This window comes from Talaromyces stipitatus, genomic scaffold (assembly GCF_000003125.1).
Source record: "Talaromyces stipitatus ATCC 10500 scf_1105507295523 genomic scaffold, whole genome shotgun sequence".
Classification (NCBI taxonomy): Eukaryota; Fungi; Ascomycota; class Eurotiomycetes; order Eurotiales; family Trichocomaceae; genus Talaromyces; species Talaromyces stipitatus.
The window spans coordinates 4,345,593-4,368,000 of NW_002990113.1; the positions used below are offsets into that span (position 1 = coordinate 4,345,593).

General features: G+C 46.1%; 7 protein-coding genes across 7 annotated transcripts, besides 2 other annotated features; 2 read left to right on the forward strand and 5 right to left on the reverse strand.

Annotated features, from left to right (window-relative positions):
• Positions 1-1,563: 1,563 nt before the first annotated feature.
• Positions 1,564-2,920, forward strand: TSTA_075420 (endo-beta-1,6-glucanase, putative; the record flags this gene model as incomplete). The annotated part of the gene is made up of 3 exons (XM_002341516.1): positions 1,564-2,118; positions 2,178-2,372; positions 2,438-2,920. The coding sequence occupies 3 exons, from the start codon at positions 1,564-1,566 to the stop codon at positions 2,918-2,920; spliced, it is 1,233 nt and encodes a 410-aa protein (XP_002341557.1).
• Positions 2,921-2,945: 25 nt separating this feature from the next.
• Positions 2,946-10,001, reverse strand: TSTA_075430 (calcium channel subunit Cch1; the record flags this gene model as incomplete). The annotated part of the gene is made up of 5 exons (XM_002341517.1): positions 2,946-4,365; positions 4,419-5,200; positions 5,250-5,913; positions 5,968-8,316; positions 8,367-10,001. 5 exons carry the CDS (start codon positions 9,999-10,001, stop codon positions 3,442-3,444), a joined length of 6,354 nt encoding a protein of 2,117 aa, XP_002341558.1. The 3' UTR covers positions 2,946-3,441.
• A 1,107-nt stretch (positions 10,002-11,108) lies between these two features.
• On the reverse strand, positions 11,109-12,882 carry TSTA_075440 (uncharacterized protein). The gene is made up of 3 exons (XM_002341518.1): positions 12,722-12,882; positions 12,074-12,651; positions 11,109-11,857 (listed from the first exon to the last, which is right to left on the reverse strand). Exons 1-3 carry the CDS (start codon positions 12,773-12,775, stop codon positions 11,293-11,295), a joined length of 1,197 nt encoding a protein of 398 aa, XP_002341559.1. The 5' UTR covers positions 12,776-12,882; the 3' UTR covers positions 11,109-11,292.
• A 303-nt stretch (positions 12,883-13,185) lies between these two features.
• TSTA_075450 (60S ribosomal protein L6) lies at positions 13,186-14,494 on the forward strand (the record flags this gene model as incomplete). Its single annotated transcript, XM_002341519.1, has 3 exons — positions 13,186-13,296; positions 13,602-13,937; positions 14,011-14,494. 3 exons carry the CDS (start codon positions 13,186-13,188, stop codon positions 14,161-14,163), a joined length of 600 nt encoding a protein of 199 aa, XP_002341560.1. The 3' UTR covers positions 14,164-14,494.
• A 117-nt stretch (positions 14,495-14,611) lies between these two features.
• On the reverse strand, positions 14,612-15,665 carry TSTA_075460 (Sterol desaturase family; the record flags this gene model as incomplete). The annotated part of the gene is made up of 2 exons (XM_002341520.1): positions 14,612-15,187; positions 15,243-15,665. 2 exons carry the CDS (start codon positions 15,663-15,665, stop codon positions 14,645-14,647), a joined length of 966 nt encoding a protein of 321 aa, XP_002341561.1. The 3' UTR covers positions 14,612-14,644.
• A 330-nt stretch (positions 15,666-15,995) lies between these two features.
• On the reverse strand, positions 15,996-17,102 carry TSTA_075470 (uncharacterized protein; the record flags this gene model as incomplete). The annotated part of the gene is made up of 2 exons (XM_002341521.1): positions 15,996-16,971; positions 17,030-17,102. 2 exons carry the CDS (start codon positions 17,100-17,102, stop codon positions 16,133-16,135), a joined length of 912 nt encoding a protein of 303 aa, XP_002341562.1. The 3' UTR covers positions 15,996-16,132.
• A 1,920-nt stretch (positions 17,103-19,022) lies between these two features.
• Positions 19,023-21,083, reverse strand: TSTA_075480 (RNA export mediator Gle1, putative). Its single transcript, XM_002341522.1, has 2 exons — positions 20,152-21,083; positions 19,023-20,093 (listed from the first exon to the last, which is right to left on the reverse strand). The coding sequence occupies exons 1-2, from the start codon at positions 20,944-20,946 to the stop codon at positions 19,317-19,319; spliced, it is 1,572 nt and encodes a 523-aa protein (XP_002341563.1). The 5' UTR covers positions 20,947-21,083; the 3' UTR covers positions 19,023-19,316.
• Positions 19,228-19,266: a microsatellite.
• Positions 20,559-20,680: a sequence feature (CT-rich).
• Positions 21,084-22,408: the final 1,325 nt, after the last annotated feature.

Here is a 22,408-nt window from a genome sequence, read left to right on the forward strand (position 1 = left end):
TCATGGTCGGTGATAAGCGTACTGTATGGCAGATCCTAGATTGATTGATAATAATCTGGGTAAGTGAAATCGTGGGGAGAAACTTCAATCTTAGCATGATCAAAGACTGTAGTCCTCCAAAGGTCATTATATATTCCTTCCATTTAGCTATGTGGCCACCTCGGCAAGCTTGATATATCCAGATACGACAGCAGCCACGCGCTCGTCGTGAGGTCCAGACTGGATGAAGCATATTGTAGATTGCTGAACTTATCAATATCAATTGCCCTGTGAAATTTATTTGAAACCCAGATATCTAGGTAGTTGATTCATCCGTGTGGATTTCAATCGAGAATCTTGCTGATCGATTAATAAATATACCCTGATAGAATAATCACGAATTGATCCACCTCATAGTCTTAACCATAGCAAGAAGCAATACTAGTATGTACTTAACGATGTGATTCTCTTCCACTCTAAGATCAAAATGAATATCGAATCGGATTTCCTAATCAGGAAGGCGTGTGAAATTAGGGTTACATGGCCGGCCATGTTTTTGATTGGTCCAAGATGATGTTTCACGCGGGACAGACTCGTTTCAATTAAATATCTACATGTTGACTTATCAAAGCTCGATTGCTATCAGATACGAGATAATACCGCAATATTGCAGAGATGCCCTTGGATTTTCAAGACATACGATACTATTCACATCCAAGTTTCAACTGCAAAGCAGTCAGAAAGCCCACGATACAAAGGATCAATCAAATCCATTAATTTATGATTACCTCTTAGCTCACTTGGCTGATGTATGAAATGCCACTCTAATTAAGGCCTCTGTAAGCCGTCTGATACCCCAGTTCCCCTATCCGGCTCAAGAGAGCCACTTCATCCCCGAGAGAAGCTTAATTTCCCACCGTCTGGCCCTCTGTAGTCGATCTTAACGGTTTTACTTGTTCATTAATCTCACAACGTATTTAGACGAGTACACCATGGAAAACTCAACAAAGAAACGTGTGTGGTTCAAGTTTCAGTTTGCTGTCCACGGGTGTAACTATTCATCTGACCCTGAATCAACGTGCTGAGTGGCGCACGATGTGTACCTGTTATTTGCGAGTCCTCGAGGGTCGACCATCGTAGCAATACTATCTTCCCACCTAATCACCTTGACCATTCGCTAAACATGTCTCGGCCGGCCGGCACTGTAAAATTGTCAGGCTAGGTCCCATAGCTCAAGTAAGGGTTACATATACCGACCCGCCAAGCATGTCAGCACAATTGAAAAGTTACTCGAAGATATTAACAATCTTATGATCTCGTGCTATAGGCATGGTCTGTTTTCAGTAACGGAATGCTATTCGTTCGAGTATCTCCGAAAGGGCGCTGAGGGGTTGCAAGAAAGCGACCTCATCTCATTATCCACCTGGCCACAAATCAGGTCGGACGTCGGTGGTCAAAAGGTTCCAGCATGTATTTCCTTTACGAGGAAAATACAAATGTCCACACCGAGTATATAAGATGGCGAATATGTCCTTGACAATTGAAAAAGAATATCATATCACTTAGGGGGTTAGACGGTCCGAGATGAGGACGACATTGACAACCGTTGCAGCCCTTTCCGGGGTTGCCTCAGCATGGATGCCCGGCATTCACAAAGACATTGTCTCAATCAAGGGCGAGAACCTCTTCAACAAAACAGACCCCATTACTAAACGCTGGCTGCCTGCATCCGGTAAGATTCGAGGTGTCAACCTCGGATCCATGTTCGTCTTTGAGCCCTGGATTGCCGAAAACATATGGAGTGACATGGGATGTTCAAACCAAAACTCAGAGTTTGACTGCGTTAGTGCCGTGGGCCAAGATACTGCGAATAGCCACTTTCAAGACCACTGGGACTCGTGGATTGTTGAAGATGATATTGCTACTATGGCGAGTTATGGATTGAATGCCATTCGTATTCCTGTCGGCTACTGGATAAGAGAGGATATTGTCTATAGCGATAGCGAGCATTTCCCTCAAGGAGCATTGCCATATCTTAAGAAAATATGTGGTTGGGCTAGTGATTATGGTTTCTATATCATTATTGACTTGCATGGTGCCCCTGGCGCGCAGGTTGCACAGAATTCAGATACTGGACAGGTAAATTAAACCACCATCATATCCACGTGTCCCCAGCTAATAGAGTCGGTTCGGGATAGTTCGCTCCAAGCCCGGGATTCTATGTCGACTATCAATTCGAGCGAGGTCTCAAGTTCCTGGAATGGATAACTACTCAGATCCATTCTAGCAACAGCTTCCGCAATGTTGGCATGCTTCAAATTGTCAACGAGCCCGTACAAGACTCCAACCAGGTCGGAAATTTATTGTCATCTTACTACCCGAACGCGTTCAGTGTAAGTAGTTTCATCCTTTTTTTTCCCCTTGCCTTTTCATCTCCTTCCTGATTCGGGGTTTCCAGAGAATCCGCGCTGCCGAAAAATCCCTCGGCATCGCCGCTAACAACGAACTACACATCCAAATGATGAACGCCAAATGGGGCTCTGGAGATCCAACCCAATACCTAACCGACAACTACTTCGCCGCCTACGATGATCACCGGTATGTAAAATGGGACTCGAGCGTCGCCGTCAGCAAGGATGACTACATCCGCAGCTCATGCAACGATGACCGTGGCGGTAACACACCTACCGTCGTCACGGAATGGAGTCTGAGTGTCCCCGATAATGTACAGTATACGCCGGACTGGGACCCGAGCACTAACCAGGACTTTTATGCCAGATGGTTTGCGGCTCAGGTTATTGCCTATGAGAAGCAGGGTGGTTGGTTGTTTTGGTCTTGGAAGTCTGAGTTGGGTGATTATCGTTGGTCGTATAAGGATGCTGTGGCTGCCGGTGTTATTCCGAAGAATTTGGATTCTGTTTATGATTTGGGAGTGTGTTGATTCTGACCATGTCCCAAGGTTTATTCCGGCACGATACAGGAGCCAGTGGCTGCACTGCGTATATAGATACCTAGATAGACACAAGCCAAGCTATAATACTCTTGAAGTGATATAAACCTCCTATACGACTATAATCTAAACGCCGTCACACTCTTCGAATCATACATGCATCTTTCAACGATAGCTCCATGGTCTCGTATGAAAAGCCATGAAACCAGAGAAAAGGAAAGAAAGAAAGACAAGTCTGGACAACGTGGTATATGGAGCAAGAAAAAGAAAATGATGGTGAAGATTCCAAAACGCCATCGCCTATGCCCTGTCGTGCGAATCGTGCCAATGCCGCAATCTATGTATGCATAGAGCAGAAGAGATCAAAGTAGAAAAGAAACAAGGTGTAGATAGAAACAGATTGTGTAGAATGGATGAAATAAGAATGAAAAAAGGGAAAAGAAAGCACATGGACAACAACAACTCCGATGTATGTTATGACAGACGATATAGCCTCCATATCGTACCAGACCTTACTGGTGAGAACCCGAACGTCTCTGTGTAAAGCTTCTGCGAATACTTTCACCCCAAGCCGAATCACCCAAAGTTTGCATCATATCCTGTACAATGACACTGTTATCTCGCGAATGACCGCCTTCCGATGATTGCCCACCCAAGGAGCGGGAACCGTCCGGGAAGTCCAGATTTAGGTCTGGTGCATTTTGACGTGGTGATAGCGCGGCACCAATTCTCGACCATTCGCTGGATGATCCCTCTGCCGTAATATTGGTATCGATCTGTAGAGATGGTCGAGTAGAACTGGTGGGCGACAATGATTTTGGTAGAGAAGTTGGTGACGATAACGTCATCCTTGAATCCTTTTGGGGACTCGGCTCGTCACTAAAAGGATCATCCTCGGTTCCCTGATGTTCTTGATCGTCAACAAAGATTTCAGGTATCGAGAACTGCGGCACAGCTGTAAGTCGAGCAGACTTGCGACTCTCAATATGCTTGCGAAATTGACGAGCCCAGTGCAGGGTGTCAAAGAAGCCCATTACAGTGTTTCGTCGAACAGCTTCTTCAACCCGTCGAAGCCTGGTGCGACGACGAAGGAACTCCTCAAGCCGTAAACTCTTACTGTCAACAATGATCTTATAGTGAGCAAGAATCATTAGGCACGCGGAAAACGAGACTCCACGCTCCGGGTCAGCCGATACCAAAACTTCTTCATAGAAAATATTTAGTCGTTTTCGGCGAGCACGAATTTCCTCGACCGGGATCCGATTAATTATACGAGCTAGCTTCGCAATATCGACTTCATTGCTGCCTGGTCTTTCTCCAGGGTTGAATGAAACCAGCGAATCTCGGGGATTAGGACCAGTTCGGCACTTTTCGAGTATCCGGCCAACAGTGAAATCACCATCGTAGATGCGCATCTCAAACACACCGGAAAGTTCCTAAGTTGATACATTAGTATTATCAAGTGGGCAGCACGATTGATCAAACTTACTCCTAGAAGCCTCGGGAAATGCTCCTTGGTGATGAACCCAGTACCATCCGGGTCAAAATTAGCCCAAGCTTCCTTGAAACGCCGAATTTCATCTCGGTCAATAGTATAGAGACCAAGGCCACTGCTTCGCTGATACACATAGGAGAAACTCTCGAAAATGAGAGAAACAAAAAGAGACACGAAGAGATACATGCTGATAACGTTCCATGCAATGAAAAGACCGCGGGCCCATCCTTCGCTTCCACAGTCAGAGTCAAGAAACTCATCTGTTAAAGTACAGTATGGCGGCTTCATGCTTGCAAAGTCTTCCATGAGTTCATTCCAGCCCTCGCCAGCACTGGTACGGAAGAGGAAGATGAGTGCGTTGGGAACGTCCCGGAAATTGAGATTGTTCGTTTCGTTGTCTCCGAATTTTGTAAGTCCGAAGGTCTGCGTCATAGCAATGGCGAATACGAGAAATAGGACAAACCATGTCGCTAATAGATTGACGATAGACGTCAAACTAGCAGCAGCTGTCTTGAACAGTTGATCGAGTTGATTGTTGCGAGGAATGATTAGGAGAGTGACAGAGACAATAAACAACTTGTTGAGCTGCGGGATAGCGTTCATGCCTCTGGTGTCGCGAAATATGAACGCCAAAATAACGGTTAGGAAGGTTCCTGGTACGGACAGAAGGGAGTAAAGATCCCACGAGCTTCGCCTAAAGCGCGGCCAACCGAGTCCGATGATACGTATGGTAATATCCGCAATATAAAAGAGGGTCAGGATGAAGAAGAGTACATCTGTCAAACCTTAGCGCCCGAATAAAGGAATCATCGAGTGTCGACATACCTCTGATCAGATCCCACATAGCAGGATACGGATACCATTCCAATGTGAGAAGCAATAGATGGAATACAAGCAGAGTCGTGATGAAGTGCGCCCATTTACCATTCTTCCTTGATGCGAGTCGATAGCATGTCTTACGCCAGTTCTCAGCAAAAGCATTATTCGACCTCTTTGAGGGTGATATCTGTCTTAGAAGCTTCCTCAATTCAAGCCACGAACGTTGCTCGGCTGTCAAAAAGGCAACTCCAGTCTGTTCTGTGTAATTTCGCATGAAGACAGTGACAAACAATGTCAACACGAAAACTGCACCGAGCAAGTTGAAGATGACGAAAAAGAGACCGTTAGCTTGCGAGGCAAAATTCTGAAGCTGTTGGCCCACTCCGGTGATACTCATGGCCCTCGATTGCACATCGATCCATCCTTCCTGTGAGACGATCTGGAAGAGAATAAATAGAGATTCTCCAAAATTGTCGAAACTGTAGTACGAATTGTCGGCTACCCTAGGTGCCAAGACATTCCAATTGAACGGTGAGCTTTGGTACTCCCCAATACAACCATCGAGACTGCCAGAAAGATTATTATCGTTGCATGATATCATTTGGCCATTGAACAGATTCAAGCCATAGATGGCAAAGGGAATTAAGAAACTCAACGAAACGAAAGCGGCCTGGAAATATGGTTAGATGTGTGAAAACTAGCCCACGTACTTGAAGAAACTTACAGAAATAACTTTCCAGCCACCAACAATAATAACAGAGTGGAACGTATCCCTAGCACTATCGCTGACATTGAGAAGTCTCAACGCCCTTAAGGCTTTGAAAGCCCCAACAATTCTGGACACACTTCCAGTGGTAAACAAGGAAGTAAAAACGTTGATCCAGAGAGTTATCAGCACAATACCGTCGAGGAAACCCCAGGAACTTCGGAAGTAGGCATTCGGAGTCCAGAAAAACCCATCAGCAATGACTTTGATCATAGCTTCCACCGTGAAGACTGCTGCGAACCCGGCATCAGTCCACACAAACCAATTGTCAGGGGTATACTGTCGGCTCAAGAAGTAATCCCTCTGGTACAGCGGAGTGGTGATACAGGCCAGCAACACCATTGCAACGATACAAGCATAAATAAATGCGGAGAAAGTGTACCATAGCGGCTTATAAGGTTCAACGCCTTCGAAGCGATGATTGCCACGTCCTGGACCAACGATGCGCTGACATGCTCTTCGAATAGGATTATGAGGCCCAAAAAGATAGAGAGACTTGTTGTATAAGGGATAACGTTGGAGGTATTCCCTCTGTGCGACCTTGCGTTGCTCGGACGCCATCACAACCTCTTTCGCAAGAGTTCGAGGATCAAGTTCATCGTACGCTTTTGAGAACTTCAACTTGGAGTAGAAGGGATTAGGCTCCTTGTTCAGGAATACCTTAGAAATCTTAGTCCAGATTATAGAAAGCAAGCCTGGCTGAACGGAATCTTTGTCCACGGATGACTGATGTGGCGTCTGAGCGTCATATGTATCAAAGTGCTCGTCAAGGAATTCCTGAACCACAGCATCTTTAAGAAGCATCTCCATAGTAGCTGGACCATAATCCAAGGGCTCACGGTACCTAGCGTTATTGCGGCCAAATTTGAATATGGATGTAAGAGCAAGATTACTGGCTGAGGAGGATCCGAGCTCCTTTTGTTGCAAGAAAGCCTTCACTTGATGCAGGCGTTTCTGGTCTTCGGAGACGTCAAAGCTCTCTTGAATGACAGCAATAAACATGTTCAAGATAATGAAACACGACAGAATGAACCACATGACGATAAATGATGCCGAGATCCAGGAGGTGCCATAAGCCTTGGTGTATGTAGTTGAGCCGTACAGAATTGTAGTCCAATTCTCGCTGGACAGGATCTGGTACATGGCGAGAAATGAATTGTAGATAGTGAAAAATGACATATCAATCGTATTCCCGCTGTCGTTGACGGCAGGGAAAACACCGCGAAATAATTGCACTGCAAATATGGCTGCAAGATATGTCATCAAGAACACGAAGAGGATCAGATTAAGCAAACCCACAACGTTGCGGAACACCACCATGATGAGGTCTCTCGTTACTGAAAAAGCAAGAACGATGCGGTACACACGTAAGATCTGGAAGAGCGTAAGGGCTGAATATGCCCGACCTGAGGAATGAATGGGTGGAATCTGTATGATACATGTGATCACGGCTAGAGCAAGGTCCATAATGTTGCGCTTGCTATGATGAAAGTGTCTCCAGTCAGACGCAAATCGTAAAATGATCTCCAACAAGAGGGCGAAGGTAACAGCTGTTTCGGTAACGCTGATAAATCTTTCGGTCCTGTGACTCATGGACGCACTTCGCAGACACTGAACAATCAAATCGTATGCAATTAAGACTATCCACAACCACCTGGTCTTTTCATAAAGGACTTTTAGGTGATTGACCTTGTAATGTCCCAACTCATCAATCTCAGGTTCCTCTAGTTTCTCCATGGCGAAAGCGCTTTGCTTGCTCTCTTCTCGAATGACTTGAAATGAGGATGTAATAACTGCGACCAGCAAGTTGACCATCCACAAACTCAAGAGTACAAACCCAATAGCAAAGAATAAGGCCGAAGCAAGATAATCTGAGTCTGTGGTATAATAAAGAAGATCGGTGAACGTATTGGAGCTCATAATCACGAAGACGAGTTCAAGAGAGTTGAAAATATTGTCGAAACTCATTGTTCCGTTGTATGGGTTGCTTCCTTCAATACACATAGATCCCTGAGGGCAAAGATAACCTTTTGGACTGAACAGCGAAGGCTCGTTGTTTGCGTAAACCCAAGGTTTCGCCTCACCTGTAACGCTATCAAGATACCCTCCGCATAACTGTATGACATTATAAGGGTCATTCATGGTAAAGTTATTCTGACCCGCAGGATCGATCCAAACGCATGATCTGCGGAAGCTGGACTTGAAGCTTTGAATGCCCACAATGGCGAAGAGCAACCAGAAGAAACCAATGAGGAAAGCGACATGTACAAGCAATGGCGCCGCTTTCTTCAAACTCCGCAGAATGACCTAAGCCATGATTAGATTAAGAAATTATTGGATCGATGCAATCGACTTACCGAAGTTCCATCAGTGATGCCAAGTAGTCGAAGTAAACGTAGACAGCTGAGCATCTGAAAAATATAAATATCATGTTTGCTAGAGTAGCCCGTGATCTGTAGGCCAAACGAGATCCAATATGAAATAACGGCTAGAAAATCTAATCGGTTGAAAGAGTGCCTGAGAAACGCTCTGTAGGCAAGTCGTTTACGTGATCCATGGCGAGGATCATCTGAGGTATCGGTAAATGGCTGTAGCCCAGTGAAAGTTTTGCGTAAATAAGAGGGCTGGCTGTCCTCGAAAGTGACAGACTTTTTCTTCGTTGAAGGTCCCCGTTGGAGAGATAATAGGCTTTTTCCTCGTTCGGAAATTGCTTTTTTGATACCGAGGGACCTGTCCAGAGTACTGTACTCCGCCGCGTTCCAGATAAAACCGGAGACTATAATTCTCACGGACAACTCGATCGTGTATATGACAAAGATGACAAACAATGCATAATCTATCGGCTGCGAACCCCATCGTTCAGACCTTGGGTGAGTCCACACTGAATGAGCGGATTGGACAGTAAGCAGTACAGCATGAACCACAATGACCAGCAGTATAAAGGGTTCCGTAGCTGGATATACTAAGATATCGCATAGCCATGTTCTCAATGGATTGTCTGGGCTGAATATACCGAGAGATTTTCCTTTGAATGGATTGACATGTGTTCTCCAGGTCGTTTGAGTGCTCCCTTTCTCGGACATACTCTCTGTTCGGTGAGGAATGCCGGTAGAGTCTTGTTGTCCGGGTGAGCTGGGTTCATCCTGTCTCGGTTTCTTCATGGATTCTCTGCGTAAAATCGCCTGCTCAACAGGCTCATTACTTAGATTGACCACACGCTGTGACATCATCTGCATCACGGTACCGGCCCTGTGCAAAGCGGAGCCGGAAACAGATGGTGATAGAGAGCGCGAACGTGACGGGCTGCCACCTGGACTGCTACTGCCCCGTCTCTTCCCCCCGGCTCCCGTTTCCAGATCATCACCCAAGCGGGAGCTACTGTAACTATTTCCGAGTCTGATACTTTGCATACTCGCGCGGCCCTCGGGCTCTTCGGCAGTTGCACCGCTGATGGGTTGCAGATATTTCTTATCCGTCAACGGAGCCGTGTCATCGATCGGTACTGTCGGAGAAGAAAAGTAATCATCGGGATTGACCCTTCCACCGTGTCCAGACGGCCCTGAAAACGAACTCATCATAAATTCTTCGCTATCCGGACGCCGCGGTGACGACGAACGAAAGCCAAAACCTATCGAACCCATGGCCTCGGCGAAACCACCTGGGTCTTCGACAAAGTCATGATCGTCAGGCGCATACGGATTGTTCTCTTTGAATCTTGCTGTCGACGGCTGCGTAATCCGTAACCCAACTCTATCTTTGGGACTTGGTGAATCTTCCGCGACGCGCTCGTAGGTTTTGAAGCCTCCGCCTGTGAGTAATGATCGTCTCGGTCCATGTCCACTCCTTGCGCCACTGCTTCTCCTTCTCCCTCGGCGCTCATCGATGTTTTCAAAATCGTCGGTTTCATCTCTAGATAGATTTTGTAGAGGGATTGGTCGTTGTATGGACGGATCTTGACCAGGTACATGGCCCTGATTGTTGTTAGATGCCATGATTGCTGGCAACTGCTCTAGTCACCCGCACGCATCGCCAATAACGTATCTAGATCACCGATATTGGCGCATGAAGATTATAAACGCGGAAAGTGTCGTGTCTTGTCGTGAATCGATCTTGATTTGATCAATGTCGGAGACTGAAAGAGTTGCAAAGAGTTAGACTTGTCAAGTTTAGACTTCCGGGGTAGTTGACGGATGCAAAGGGGTAGGTTTCACGAAGGATGATCGGAAAGGGTACTACCTCGACAGCAAGAGAGTATGCAGACCCAGTCTTCTCTGTAACGCGACAATAAGAATCGACTCTGTAAAAAGGTAATTGTAATGCGTAGTGTCTGGGAAAGACCTCCGTGCGCAGCCGAAAGGGATAGTACGTAGTTCAGTCTAAAAATACAGAATACAAATCGTTGTATGCAGTCTCAAGGCTAAGTGAGACATCAATTTTACCCGCCGGCTCCATTCTTAGCGGGGACCAGCCACGAACCATCGATGCTACGCGTCTCGGAGTATTTCTACATTTTCTTGAAGAGGAGCATTGCTTCTAGACTGTGTTCGTCCAATCTTTCCAAGGTTATATCTAAATAATTTACTATGATGGAGAGATGTCTAGTAGCGCTAGCCACAGGCTACTGTGACAGGAGACAACACCAAAGGCAGGATGGCTGAGTGTCTCTAAGGCAGCGCTTAAATCTATGGTAATTTTCACCTAGATGTTAGTCTTCGGGCCTAGATTCGATATCTTACACTCTATATTTTTACTTCATTCATGTGAATAATGAGTAATAAGTGAGCTTCCTTGTTCTTTTACCGAAATATTACACTGTTGTGTCCTCAATATTCATTGACGTATACACGTATCAGATTGCGCAGTGACCACGCCCTAATCGATTATTGTCGCTATTTGGTGTGGCGCAGCTCTGCAGCATTGCTCCGTACTAGCGACGTGCTAAACTTGTATCTTACTGAGTACAAGTGGAATGCTCTCTTGCCCAGGTAAGCAGGAGGCCTCAACCTCCTAGTAACTTCAGCCACACACATAACAGTCTCAGTGAACCCCTTAGGACCATCCGAAACGTATCTTACACGCCACGATTTTGGATGACGTCTCACATCAAGGTAACTCTTCTATTAGTTAGACTAAAGTCTGTCTACTTTTATGCAGAAGCTGCATAGACTGCATATGTGTATATCCAGGTCAATATGTCGTATGGAGCATTAAAGCTTTAACCTTGAAGCATATCATTGAGGCCCGAAAATAAGCCTCTGATTATGGAACATTCAAAAAAGTTCGTTAGTCAGTCTCCATTGTGTCTCCTCGGCTGCCATGAGCCTTTTCCGTGACCTGCTTGTGAATTCCTTCCACAAAAGCTTCAACTGCAACTCCGCTGCCTAGAGGAACGCCGCCCCTGCGGACAAACCCTCCATTTTCAACCGGAATCTTGAGTGCCTCGCTAATACTAGGCAAGCCGCCGTCTCTGATAGCAACGGTAAGACTTCCCAGACTCTGGGTGAACTGTGGGGACCGCAACACACGCCGGAGAATATCCCTCTTTTGCTCGAGATCAAGGGATAGAAGGACTGCTTGTGCTGTCTCCGCGTTCATGTCGGATACAGGTATGTCGTCGATGTTCTGTGCTAAGAGAAGAAGGGACGGTGGGAGAAAGCTCAACAAGTGGTCCACTTTCTCATCATCGGCGGATTCAATCATGGGAATAGTCGATGAAGGTGATAACAAGTCGGCGAGAGTAGTATAGAGGTATTCATCACTTCGAGACTGAGCCGGTTGAATCTCTCCTTGAAGAGAGTTCAGAAGGCCTTGTATCACCGAAGATGCATCGGGTTGAGCAGCAGAAGCCCTATTACACATATCCATCATCAGCAAGTCTGAAAATTTACGATAAAAGAACAGTCTAGATATATAGCTTTGTTTTCAATGCAGGAAACATATGCTATCTGTTCGTGCCCTTTAGGTTGCAGTCTTGTAAACAAAAGTATGCATTCCACAAAACGCCTTGCAACGAGATATAGGACATGATGCTGACCGAAATTGAGTCTCAGAGAGATGTACCTACGCTCGACCACCATCTGCACCGCCTTCACGGGATTCTTCTCCTTCCTCACGAATATCACCACCAGTTGCGTCAAAACCAGCGCCGCCGCTGCCGTGACCCCCATGGTGTTCGCTGGTATGATGTGTCCCTTCTACGTCTTCCATAGTAGCGTCATCATCGCCATCATCCCCACCGCGGTTGTTCGAAGGTAAATTCGCAATCTCCTGCTGTACATCGACCTCCTCTCCTTGTAGCAGTGTATTGACAATCTCTCCTAATTTCAAGTCTCGCGGACTGAAGTATGAAAGGTCGCCGCGCTCATGTTGGCTCTTGGACTGTAGCCAGAAAAGATATCGTTGTGAGCTGGAAGAGAATTTCAAAACGTAGATACGCCCATTTGTGGGAGCGTGAGTATTGGCTTGAGTAGAGCGATACGGGGTGAAAGTGCCGTCGGATGGCACCATTACTAAGTCCAACTCAGGCTCGGTGATTGGAGCAGATCGAGGCCGCCAGCAGAAATGAATGAGATCATCTTCTGAATAGAGATAAATATAACCTGGAGTTGGCTTTGGTTTAACTTGGGGTGGGTTGGCAGAAGTCTAGTAAGCAACAGTAAGTCAGTGTTTGTTTTGGCAAGCTTCATATGCGGGAGACTTTATCTAGACGTACATCGAGATCACAGATACCCGCCTTGAACGTGATTATTGGCGCTGCTATAGACATTGTGATTTTACTTGAGACGAAAAGAATGATAAGAGACAAAAAGAAGAAATCGAGGATGAGGGTTGTTGGAGCTGGAAGAGAGTGGCTAAGGTAAGCTTTGCAACGGTACGTCAGAAGCTCTCTCAGGCTCTTGCACATCATGCTCTCCCAAACAGCCGTAGACTGGAAATCCTGCATTGCTGGAACATTCGGAGTACCGTAGTCCCACAGCCAATCAGCAGCCCGCAACAGCACGGCCGAATCAGCACTAGCGCATTTCGGTTAAAGGATAGGGCTTTCGGTGCCCACAAACCCTCACGATTTCCCGCTCTGGGCCACACCAAGTCAACTCCTCCGACTCAACAACTACCATCGTCGACAACACACCCATTTTCTTTCCGGACACGTTCTTCGTCACATAACGGGCAAATATGTCGGACGCTCAGACGAAGAAGTTTGGAAAGGGCGAGCGGACGATCCCTCACCACAGCCAGAAGGCTCAGAAGTGGTATCCCGTGGACGATGAGTCGCAACCCAAGAAAGTCAGTTATACAAAAAGAGGCAGCCGGTCGAGAGTGCAGTGTCTTGCGATATGGAATTGGATCGACCAAGGAACAAACTCTTGATGCTCTCGAGATGTGACTTGTGGAAAAGGACAACAGCAGCTTATAATTGCTTCACCAAAGCCAACACTTCGACGACAACATCCATGCAATCACACCAAGCATATCGAGAGCTGGAGAGACCTGTTCTTTGGCCAATTTTCAATCCAATAAGACACTGCATCTCCAGTCCGATAGGAACCATTCAATTCGAGCTCGAAAGCTAACATTTGTTATCTGCACAGGTCCGCAAGACCGCCCGCCCCGCCAAGCCTCGTGAGAGCCTCCAGCCTGGTACTATCCTGATCCTCCTCGCTGGTCGTTTCCGCGGTAAGCGGGTTGTTCTCCTCAAGCACCTCCCCCAGGGTGTCCTCCTCGTTACCGGCCCCTTTAAGATCAACGGTGTCCCTCTCCGACGGGTGAACGCTCGCTATGTGATCGCTACCAGCGGCAAGGTCGACCTCAGCGGCATCGACTCTGCTACCCTTGAGAAGGTCTCTGCTGCTGACTACTTCACCAAGGAGAAGGCTCAGCAGAAGAAGACTGAGGAGGCTTTCTTTAAGCAGGGAGAGAAGCCAGAGGTGCGTTTGCTTTACACAAAACCGATGGAGAAAACAAGCTTGAGCAGGGATACTAATACATCTGTCATTATAGAAGAAGAAGATTACCAGTGCTCGCGCCGCCGACCAAAAGGCCATCGACCAGTCCCTTTTGGCCAACATCAAGAAGGAGCATCTCCTCGCCAGCTACCTTGCCACCAGCTTCAGCCTCCGGAAAGGCGACAAGCCTCACGAGATGAAGTGGTAAAGTTATGACAATTTGCATAAGGGGTTATGTTCTTTTTTTCGATTGATGTGCAAAACAAAAAACTTTCTATTATCAACACATGAGAAAGGAGGATTCGGCGTTTGCAAATGTCTTTTTTTGTTTCTCTCCATACCGTGTTGTGGATATGGGCTTGAAACGAGCGGGGGATATTTCAAAAAAATTCATCATTTGCATCTGCTATATCTTTTTTTTTTTGTTAAAAAGAAAAAGAGTTCTTTCACATGGGCTATCATGAGACACATGTAAACTCGATTTCTGGAAGTCAGCAGCTTCCAATACTGCGTTAGATTTTTTTCTTTGTTGTGTGAGCTGCTCTACGATCCAGATACCGCACAACGAAAATCCAACCCAACTTTTCTTGTTCCTTCTGTCTTATAAGTTTAATAATGGCATTAGATACTAAGCATTTTACAACTTATATTACACGCATAGATCATCTGCGGTATACTGTTATACACTATCAAGAATTGCCGTTAACCCTTCGTCTTGTCTTGACTCTTTCCTTCTCAACAGAATCTCCCATATGATTCTTCGCTTCCTGAACAGCCTTTCGAATTTTTGCATCAATATCCAAGTCCGCCAGCTCTGCTCGCACATCTTCTTCAATGGTATCATTCTCATCAGCAGTAGAACCACCGAGCCAATCCAAAATTCCCCAAGCGCCGTAATTCCCATCTCCGCCTGAAATTACATGCATTTCCGTGCGTCGAGCCATTCCACCTAGCACAAATCCTAAGGGAACGGTAGAGTAGCCGGAGTGTGTCCAGGTTTCTTCGAGAGACACGAGTCCGAGAAAGACCATGTATGTGATCATATGGAAACGGAATAGGGCAGCAGGCACGTATAAGGGAAGGAACTTCCACAGCAAGTAACAAAGTGGATGGTCGTAATGGGCCGTCAACGGCCAGGGTGCTCTCAGGCCATGATACCAAGTTTCGTGGAGTCGCGTAATACCGAGCCTTTCATTGTGAAGTACAAAACGATGAATAGAATAATTCAAGATCTAATCCTAATAGTCAGTAACAATGCGATTGCAATTTCAAAGTGGTCAAGCTGACTTCTCTTAGTATAAAACCCCTTACAATATCGGTAGTTATCCCCCAGGGATACGGCAATCGCACAGCAACCTTGATCAAGCTCCTTCTCCGAAGCAATGTAGTCAAAGTGAATTCTGCAGCGCCCTGCACTACAATACTAAGCAGAATATTGAATAACGACCATCCTATGATCTTGACTTCCTTGCGACTGATTTTGCGACGCTTATGGCCCGATGGGAGCGCAATATGGCCTTGCGCCTTGACAGAGGAAGCCGCATAGGGAAGTATAGTATCAAATAGAAAAAAGAAGACTGAAGGTGCAAGGTAGAAAACCAGTCGTATAGCGAGAGTGCCGAACAGTTCGACTCGAAGTGGAGAATGCGACAATACGAGGGTTGTCCATGTCATCCAAAAGAAGAGGAAGTTGAGGCCTGTGAAGAGCATTGTAGCGGTGTAAATGCTATTGATATCTTTGTTCGGTATGGCTCATAAGTCATAAGCACATCAATAAGTAAAGCATACAAATCGTCAGGCGCATTATTGAAGAAGATAGATGTGTTTAATGGATATCGCGAAATCGCGACGAAGCAAGAATGCGATCTCGTGACGTCAAGACCAGAATAATTTTGATGTTGCGACAGGAACAGCTGTATTACCATAATAATACGTCACCAACCAATCAACCCGCGCTTTTAGTATATCTCGTTACAGTACCGTATATTATTTGCAACAGGTTGGAGAAGATTCTCAAATAAAATCACGCTTCATAACCTTGCGCTATCATAATATCAAAATCTCACATCCCGAAAAATGAACCAGTCAAGAACACCTCTGCCATGCGACCACCATTTATCCATCAAAGCAATCGAGTAATAATACATTCAGCATCACATCAGGCAATGCCAACCAAATCAATCAAAAATAATCAACGGCTCACTCCTTTGCGCTCGCCAAAAATTCGCCCGCTCTCTCCACTCGGCCGTCAAAAGATTCGGCCATGCCTTGAGCACTCCCTCAGAGAATTCCCACGACATGACATTCAGATAATCCCGGCCCCAGATTGTCAACTGGCCCAGGTCCTCGGTCTCGTACACAAACGTACAGACTTCGGTAAGAAATGAATTTGCTACCGCAAATCCAGCCTGAATCAAAGCATCACGCAGATTTGGCGAAGGAATCAGGTCAATATATGCATGGTGCGGTGTCTGGAGTTGCAGCAGAGTCGGTTGAAGTGCCGGTGGTAGCGAGGGTCCTATCGCAGCAAGTGTTGATAGGTGGAGTTGCGGGTTGCTGATTATATGTAAATCCAGGACGGGGGCTAGTTGTAAATGCAAATTGCGACGAACGAGGGAAATGTCCTGGGGAAACAGGGCGCAGAAGGAATCCGGACCCGTTGTCTGTCTTGATCGATGCCCGCGAGCTCTATATTCGTGGCGTTCCTGATATAGTTCCTCTCCTTGGATCTCTGATGGAGATCTTACTAGGTCATCTGAACCATGTGCAGAATCGTACAACTCAAGAGAACGAAAGGGGCTGGTCGGATATGGTGACGGACTCCCAGGCATGACCACAGATGAAGGGACGGATGATGCATGTGGTGAGGAGATCTTGCTGCATGATTTAAGGGCTCTATTCTCAGCTCTCAGCTGCTCAATATCTTCCCTTAAACGTTGAAGTTCCTCAGCGTGTGAAGATGAGCGCTCCTTATCAGCACGCTCCAACGATTTGAGATGCTCTTTCCGACGTTGTCCTGATGTGTCTCGTCAGTACGGGGCTCGCCGCAAGGGAATATGACTGAACCAACTTACGAAACAGTCGCTGGGCATTTCTATTGTACTCCCTTTTCTTCTCTGCCTTTGAGGAGTCTCCTGAATCCGACATGTCTGATGTATATCCGATCACTATACAGTGGTGCTCACGGATCGAATTAGTACTCTCAAGTACAAATCCCGACGCGGTCCCCCGACTTACTCTTACCTAGTGAAGCAATAAAAGATATCTCGATATACGTAGCCCGTGATGCGGAACCCTGAACTTTATACTCACTAAGCCACAAGCCCAAACATAGAAGCAACGGAATCTAGAAGAATAAAAAACGCCAAGCTGAGATAATCGTTAGTGATGCAAGTTATTTGGTATTATAGAGTTCAGCTGCGTCGACCAGATTTTTTTTTACAGATTACTGATGGACATTATATACATGATCCTCGGTTGATGAAGTGCGATGATGTAGTGAACGGCGGCTGATCAGGATCCGGTGTAGTGCCTCAAATGTCAAATAAACTATTTTGAATACAAGTAGATCATACATACTTAAACAAGCGCGCTAGAGGCTAGACCTGGATTTGATGGATGGAATCTGTATAGTTCTTTTCTTTTCTTCGCCTTTTTTTTTCTCATTCTTCACACGCCTCCTGCTGCTTTTATAACCATTCTTCAACTACTGGGTAAAAGGCGTTCATATCACCGCAGAATATCTAGCATCAGCATTAATCAGCTTCAATATCCCATGAAATCCATAGGCCAGTGCCTATGTCATAGCCATGTTTGTCGTATTGCCATTATAACAGCGGGCGAAATTAGTTTAGTAATCACATTGGTAAGCACGATCTGCGTACCGTGCACGTTTTTTCGCCTTTAGGGCTAGACACCGGGCTGCGAAGACGACCTGCATATTTAGCTGGCCGTGTACCCGCGCTGCTTTAAAAGTCGGTAAAGACGGATGGGGAGTATATTATGATGAGATGGCCTTGTTTATCATGTCACTCCGTACATAACCTTCATGTTCATAAACCAAGAAGATATCTATAGCATTTTTTTCGAGACTGGGGCTTGTAATGTCTGAGACACATGTCTCTACTAAGGTAACTAGTATCTCCGTCTTGTGACCAGCGTTCTTCGAACAGACGCCAGGTACTACATTCCCCATAAAACCCACTCATGACCTAAGAAAATATGAGGGTCTGAAGATGCGAAATACCGAGAACAGACACAAATAGGGCCAAATATTGCACGACAAATGTAATTTAAGATTACACCACCTTATATTATTCCAGATCTCGCACTTGCTCGGAGGAAAGGTGTAGGTACTCCGCAGTGATAACCCTAATGCTGTATGTATGCGGGGCCCGTTTTCACCGATATTTCTTCACTTTATGCCGAAGCATACTCTGTACTACTTGTCTTCTTCAAGTACAATCTTTATCCACATTGGGAAAATGGGACCCCCGGTCTCGGACTTCAGCCCTAGATTATTAGCCGCATCTCACCCACAGATTCAGTGTACGTAGTCTACGGTAGGTACAACTCATACGACTGATTCGATCAGCATTGTTCTTTATTCATATGCAATATGATAGATATGTATACAGAAGCTAGCAAATGAAAGATTATAGGTTCCCTACCTCATCCAGTTTAGCTGTTATACTAACTAATTAGTTAACTAACAACCATAATTGCTGAGTCAGGCCTATGTCAAAACGAATTCCGACGTCAACTCGTTCTTCAGTCCGGCATGAGTCTCGACTTGATGCTTCTACCCTTAGAACGTATGGTCATATCGCCACTGAGTAAATGAATAGTACCGAGAAGGGGAAGAACAGGGACAGCTTTCTCAGCGCCACCGGGTATTTGGAATTATAAACATGAAGAGGCGCGATTAAGGTAGTAAAGGTACGACGGTAGTAAGTACCGGGATGTTAAGGTTGGGGTCCACGTGATGGCCACATGGCGTCCATCTTGTAAATTCCTATCATTTTACAATTTCTAGTTTGGGAATCGATTAATAATCATCAAAGTTTAGGAGATTTGAAGATTTGGAATTGTTCCGAGATATGGCACTTCTACATCTGATCATCCGACGAATGGATGTCTGCTTTTGTTGAATGAGTGGCAATCATGCTAGAGATTGGCTCTTTTTTTTTTCTCAAAATTACAACCCAGAGGGTACAAGATAGGGAAAACGATATCGACATCGACATCAACATACTTATCAACTCTAAAACCGCGAACCCGAACCTGAATCCGAGCCCGAATCCGAACCCGATACGATACAGTATATGACACCGTATCGTCAACGCCAGCCCAAAAAAAACCTCAAATAAGAATGCTCTTCTCGGTTGAATACAATCCCCTGAGAACCTTCAATTGGCCAATTGCACCGCCTTGCTTGTTAATGGCACGATTAGGCAGATCGACGATAGCATTCCGAAGTAGACCCAGTCCTGCATGACCCCAGAAGCCAATGATGCGGTCCGCGGAGAAACGTAACATGGCATATAGAATATAGAAATGGGTTTCTTGCAGTTTACCTGGTGGTATTGAGACCAGTTTGGCTACCGCTCTCCAAAACAGATAGTTGGGAAACGGGTTTTTTCGATTCGTCTTTCCAAAGTTGCGCAACGTCACTGCTGCAAAGCCACCACCTAACCCAACCATCCGTTGACGATGATCGATTTCTTGCAAGAAGGGGCCCCCGGGTTCCACTCGCTTCCAACCCAATGCCTCTTTTCCAGCGACGGTCTTTTCGTCTCCGTAAAATCCCCACAGTGCAGGACAGGACGCTCGATATTTGGCCCAAAAGATATCAGAAAAGGCATGCCCTTGAAAACAGAATTGCTCCGTCGAAAAGATCTGGGCAACCACAACTCCTAGTGGTTCTGCATATTCAAGCTTGATGCCTGCTTCATTGATGAGCTGTGAGACAACAGCCTTGACGAATATGTTGAGGAGATATACAAAGACGGCCGAGACTTTGGCCTTGTCTTCGGGTAGATTCGTGATTTCTTCAGGCGCGTGCACAAAGAATCGACGGACATCACAGGGTATAGGTATATCCTGGGATTTGCGAAGTATGTCTCGGATTTCGGTTACCTATCGATGTTAGAATTCAATCAACATGATATTTAACAATGGTAATGTGTGAAAGTACCTGGCCCTTGTTTGCAGCCGTCCCCTGCCCTTCTCTTAATTGACCAAGACATTTAGTAATCGCCCGACGATGGTCTCCGACTGTGCTCTTCAAAGCTGGATCTTTCTTTCCCTCCGCGAGAACAAATCTTCTCAATTCCTTCATATATTTGTGCAATTCCAGATAGCGCTCCTGCTCCTTCACTTCTTCCTGACTAATGCCTCCTCCAGCTCCTAGTGTTTGCCGCCGTATCTCTTCCTCCTCAGCCTTTTGCAAGTCCTGCTGCCGTTGGCGTTCCTTTGCTTCTGCTTCTTCACGTTCGCGGCGAAGCTTTTCCTCTTCGGCAGCTTTGCGGGCCTTGGCTTCCGCTTCAGCAGCTTGACGGCGCTCTGTTTCCTCACGAGCGAGCCTCTCTGCTTCCCATCGAGCTTCTTCTGCTTTTTTTCGTTCCGCTTCTTCACGTTCCTTTCGTTCGCGTTCTAGCCGTTCTTTTTCTGCTTGACGCCGTCGCTCTTCCTCTTGTCTCCTCCTTTCTTTTTCTTCTTCTTCTCGTAGATGTTCCTGAAGGACGATCTCTGCTTCTCGACGGTGTCCGTCGTAGTAATCGTACGTTTTATCGATGGCCGCATAGTAGAAATCCTGATGAACGCGATCGATTTCATCCTCCTCTTGCTCCAAGGCATGGGCTCGATATTCATAGACCCTTTTCAGATCCTCGTGATGTAATCGTATAGCTTGGAGATCTTTGGCAAGGTCGTAGACAAGTTGCCTCGACGGGCTGTCTAGTTTTTTGCCTATACTCCGCCTTCCAACCATGATGACTCGATGTGAACAAAACTAGTACACAAGCGTAGCAGATCAACATCAGAAAAAAGAAAAGAAAAGTAAGATTCGAACTCGGTAAGGATTTGAAGTGAGGGAATAACAATATGGCTGTGAATGCTGTGAGCCTACTGACAGCCGCAGCGTGCCATTTTGCGTCGCGAAGACTCGAGAACGCGGATGCGACGGTCCAGTGAGATTACTGTGAGGTCAATTTCGTAATTACTCGTAGCATCCGCTGACTGGATATTGAATATCTGCCAATGCCTTCTCAATTAGCTGACTGTCCCGTCAAGAACCAGTTCCTTCAAGGGCTTTGTCCCGACTGGTCCATGTTTGTCGAGGTAAATCTCAGGACAATGAAGACATGGTAAAGAGTGATAGAACATTGCAAGAGGAATCTTGTACCTTTATGAAAGATGATGTGAAGTCCTTTCGGGAGAATTTTTGAGAAGCTGGGATTGTTGCTTGTATATATGAAGGTCTGAACTTTGAAGGTCGGACCGTAGTTGTATCTAGTACTTCCTAACCCTATGTTTGTCTGGATTGCATCAGTGTAAAGGCACGGTCACCTGATATTTCAACTGAGTCACGTGACTAACCAGGAGCATAATTTTTGGCTGTACGGAGTGGCTGACCGAGGCTGCAACTGTTGATCTGATTACTCCGTGCAGGGGTCAAAAAGTCTCTGAAGCGTAACAATACCCGAATCAACGAGTAAATAAATATACTCCGTACACGCTCGGGGCAAGGTCTTAAGGTCAATGGGAAATGCTGAGCGCATACACAGACTCAAACGGTAGCTCTCGTTGTTGGTTGATAGACGCGGATCCTGTCAACCCCCCACCAGCGGAGCTTTCCCGTCGAGCTTTGACAGGTGGTGTTTCAAAGTTATCCTATATATTTTTCCCCCTTGAAGCCTGGGGGGTATTCGGATTCTTGTCCTCGTATTGACAAGTGGTATATTTTCTCTTTGAATCATTCACATACCCTCTGCTCCAATTCGTATATTCGAATTGGCTCAAAGTCGAGAGTAGTCGCGCGCCTACTTAGCCCCCTGAAAGCTGCCCCTCCGTGATATGGGGGTCCACCAGTACTCACTAGTGTAGTTAGACTAGTCCTGATTGGGTTCTAGACGCATGCCATTTTGTCTTCGCAAGTCGGAAGGCATTCCATTTGTGTAGTGTACGGAGTATGGTGGCCAATTTCTTCAGCGGGAGCGGAGTATAAGAGCAACCTGTTCTGCGCTGGAATGATGGGCGAGTAGTGATAGTAGACCTGAAGCCAGGATGAAGCCTTTTGAGTGTTGTGATACTAAGAGTGAGATTCGAGGGAGGAGGCTTACAATAAGGGAGTCTCATTGGCTGATGGAGGCTCCCCGCTCCCCAAAGAACTTAAGCGTCTTGGTCCCATCGCCTTTTCTCTCTATTGTCCCTCTCTCCTTAGCACATTCATC

Bases quoted from the DNA above. Each gene is read 5' to 3' on its own strand.
- TSTA_075440 (XM_002341518.1), bottom strand. From the start codon at position 12,775: ATGTCTATAGCAGCGCCAATAATCACGTTCAAGGCGGGTATCTGTGAT. The intron at 12,652-12,721 runs GTACGTCTAGAT...GTTGCTTACTAG, and splicing joins CGGGTATCTGTGATCTCGAT to ACTTCTGCCAACCCACCCCA. The intron at 11,858-12,073 runs GTAGGTACATCT...TATGTGTAATAG, and splicing joins GGTGCAGATGGTGGTCGAGC to GGCTTCTGCTGCTCAACCCG.
- TSTA_075480 (XM_002341522.1), bottom strand. From the start codon at position 20,946: ATGGTTGGAAGGCGGAGTATAGGCAAAAAACTAGACAGCCCGTCGAGG. The intron at 20,094-20,151 runs GTACTTTCACAC...TAACATCGATAG, and splicing joins CGGCTGCAAACAAGGGCCAG to GTAACCGAAATCCGAGACAT.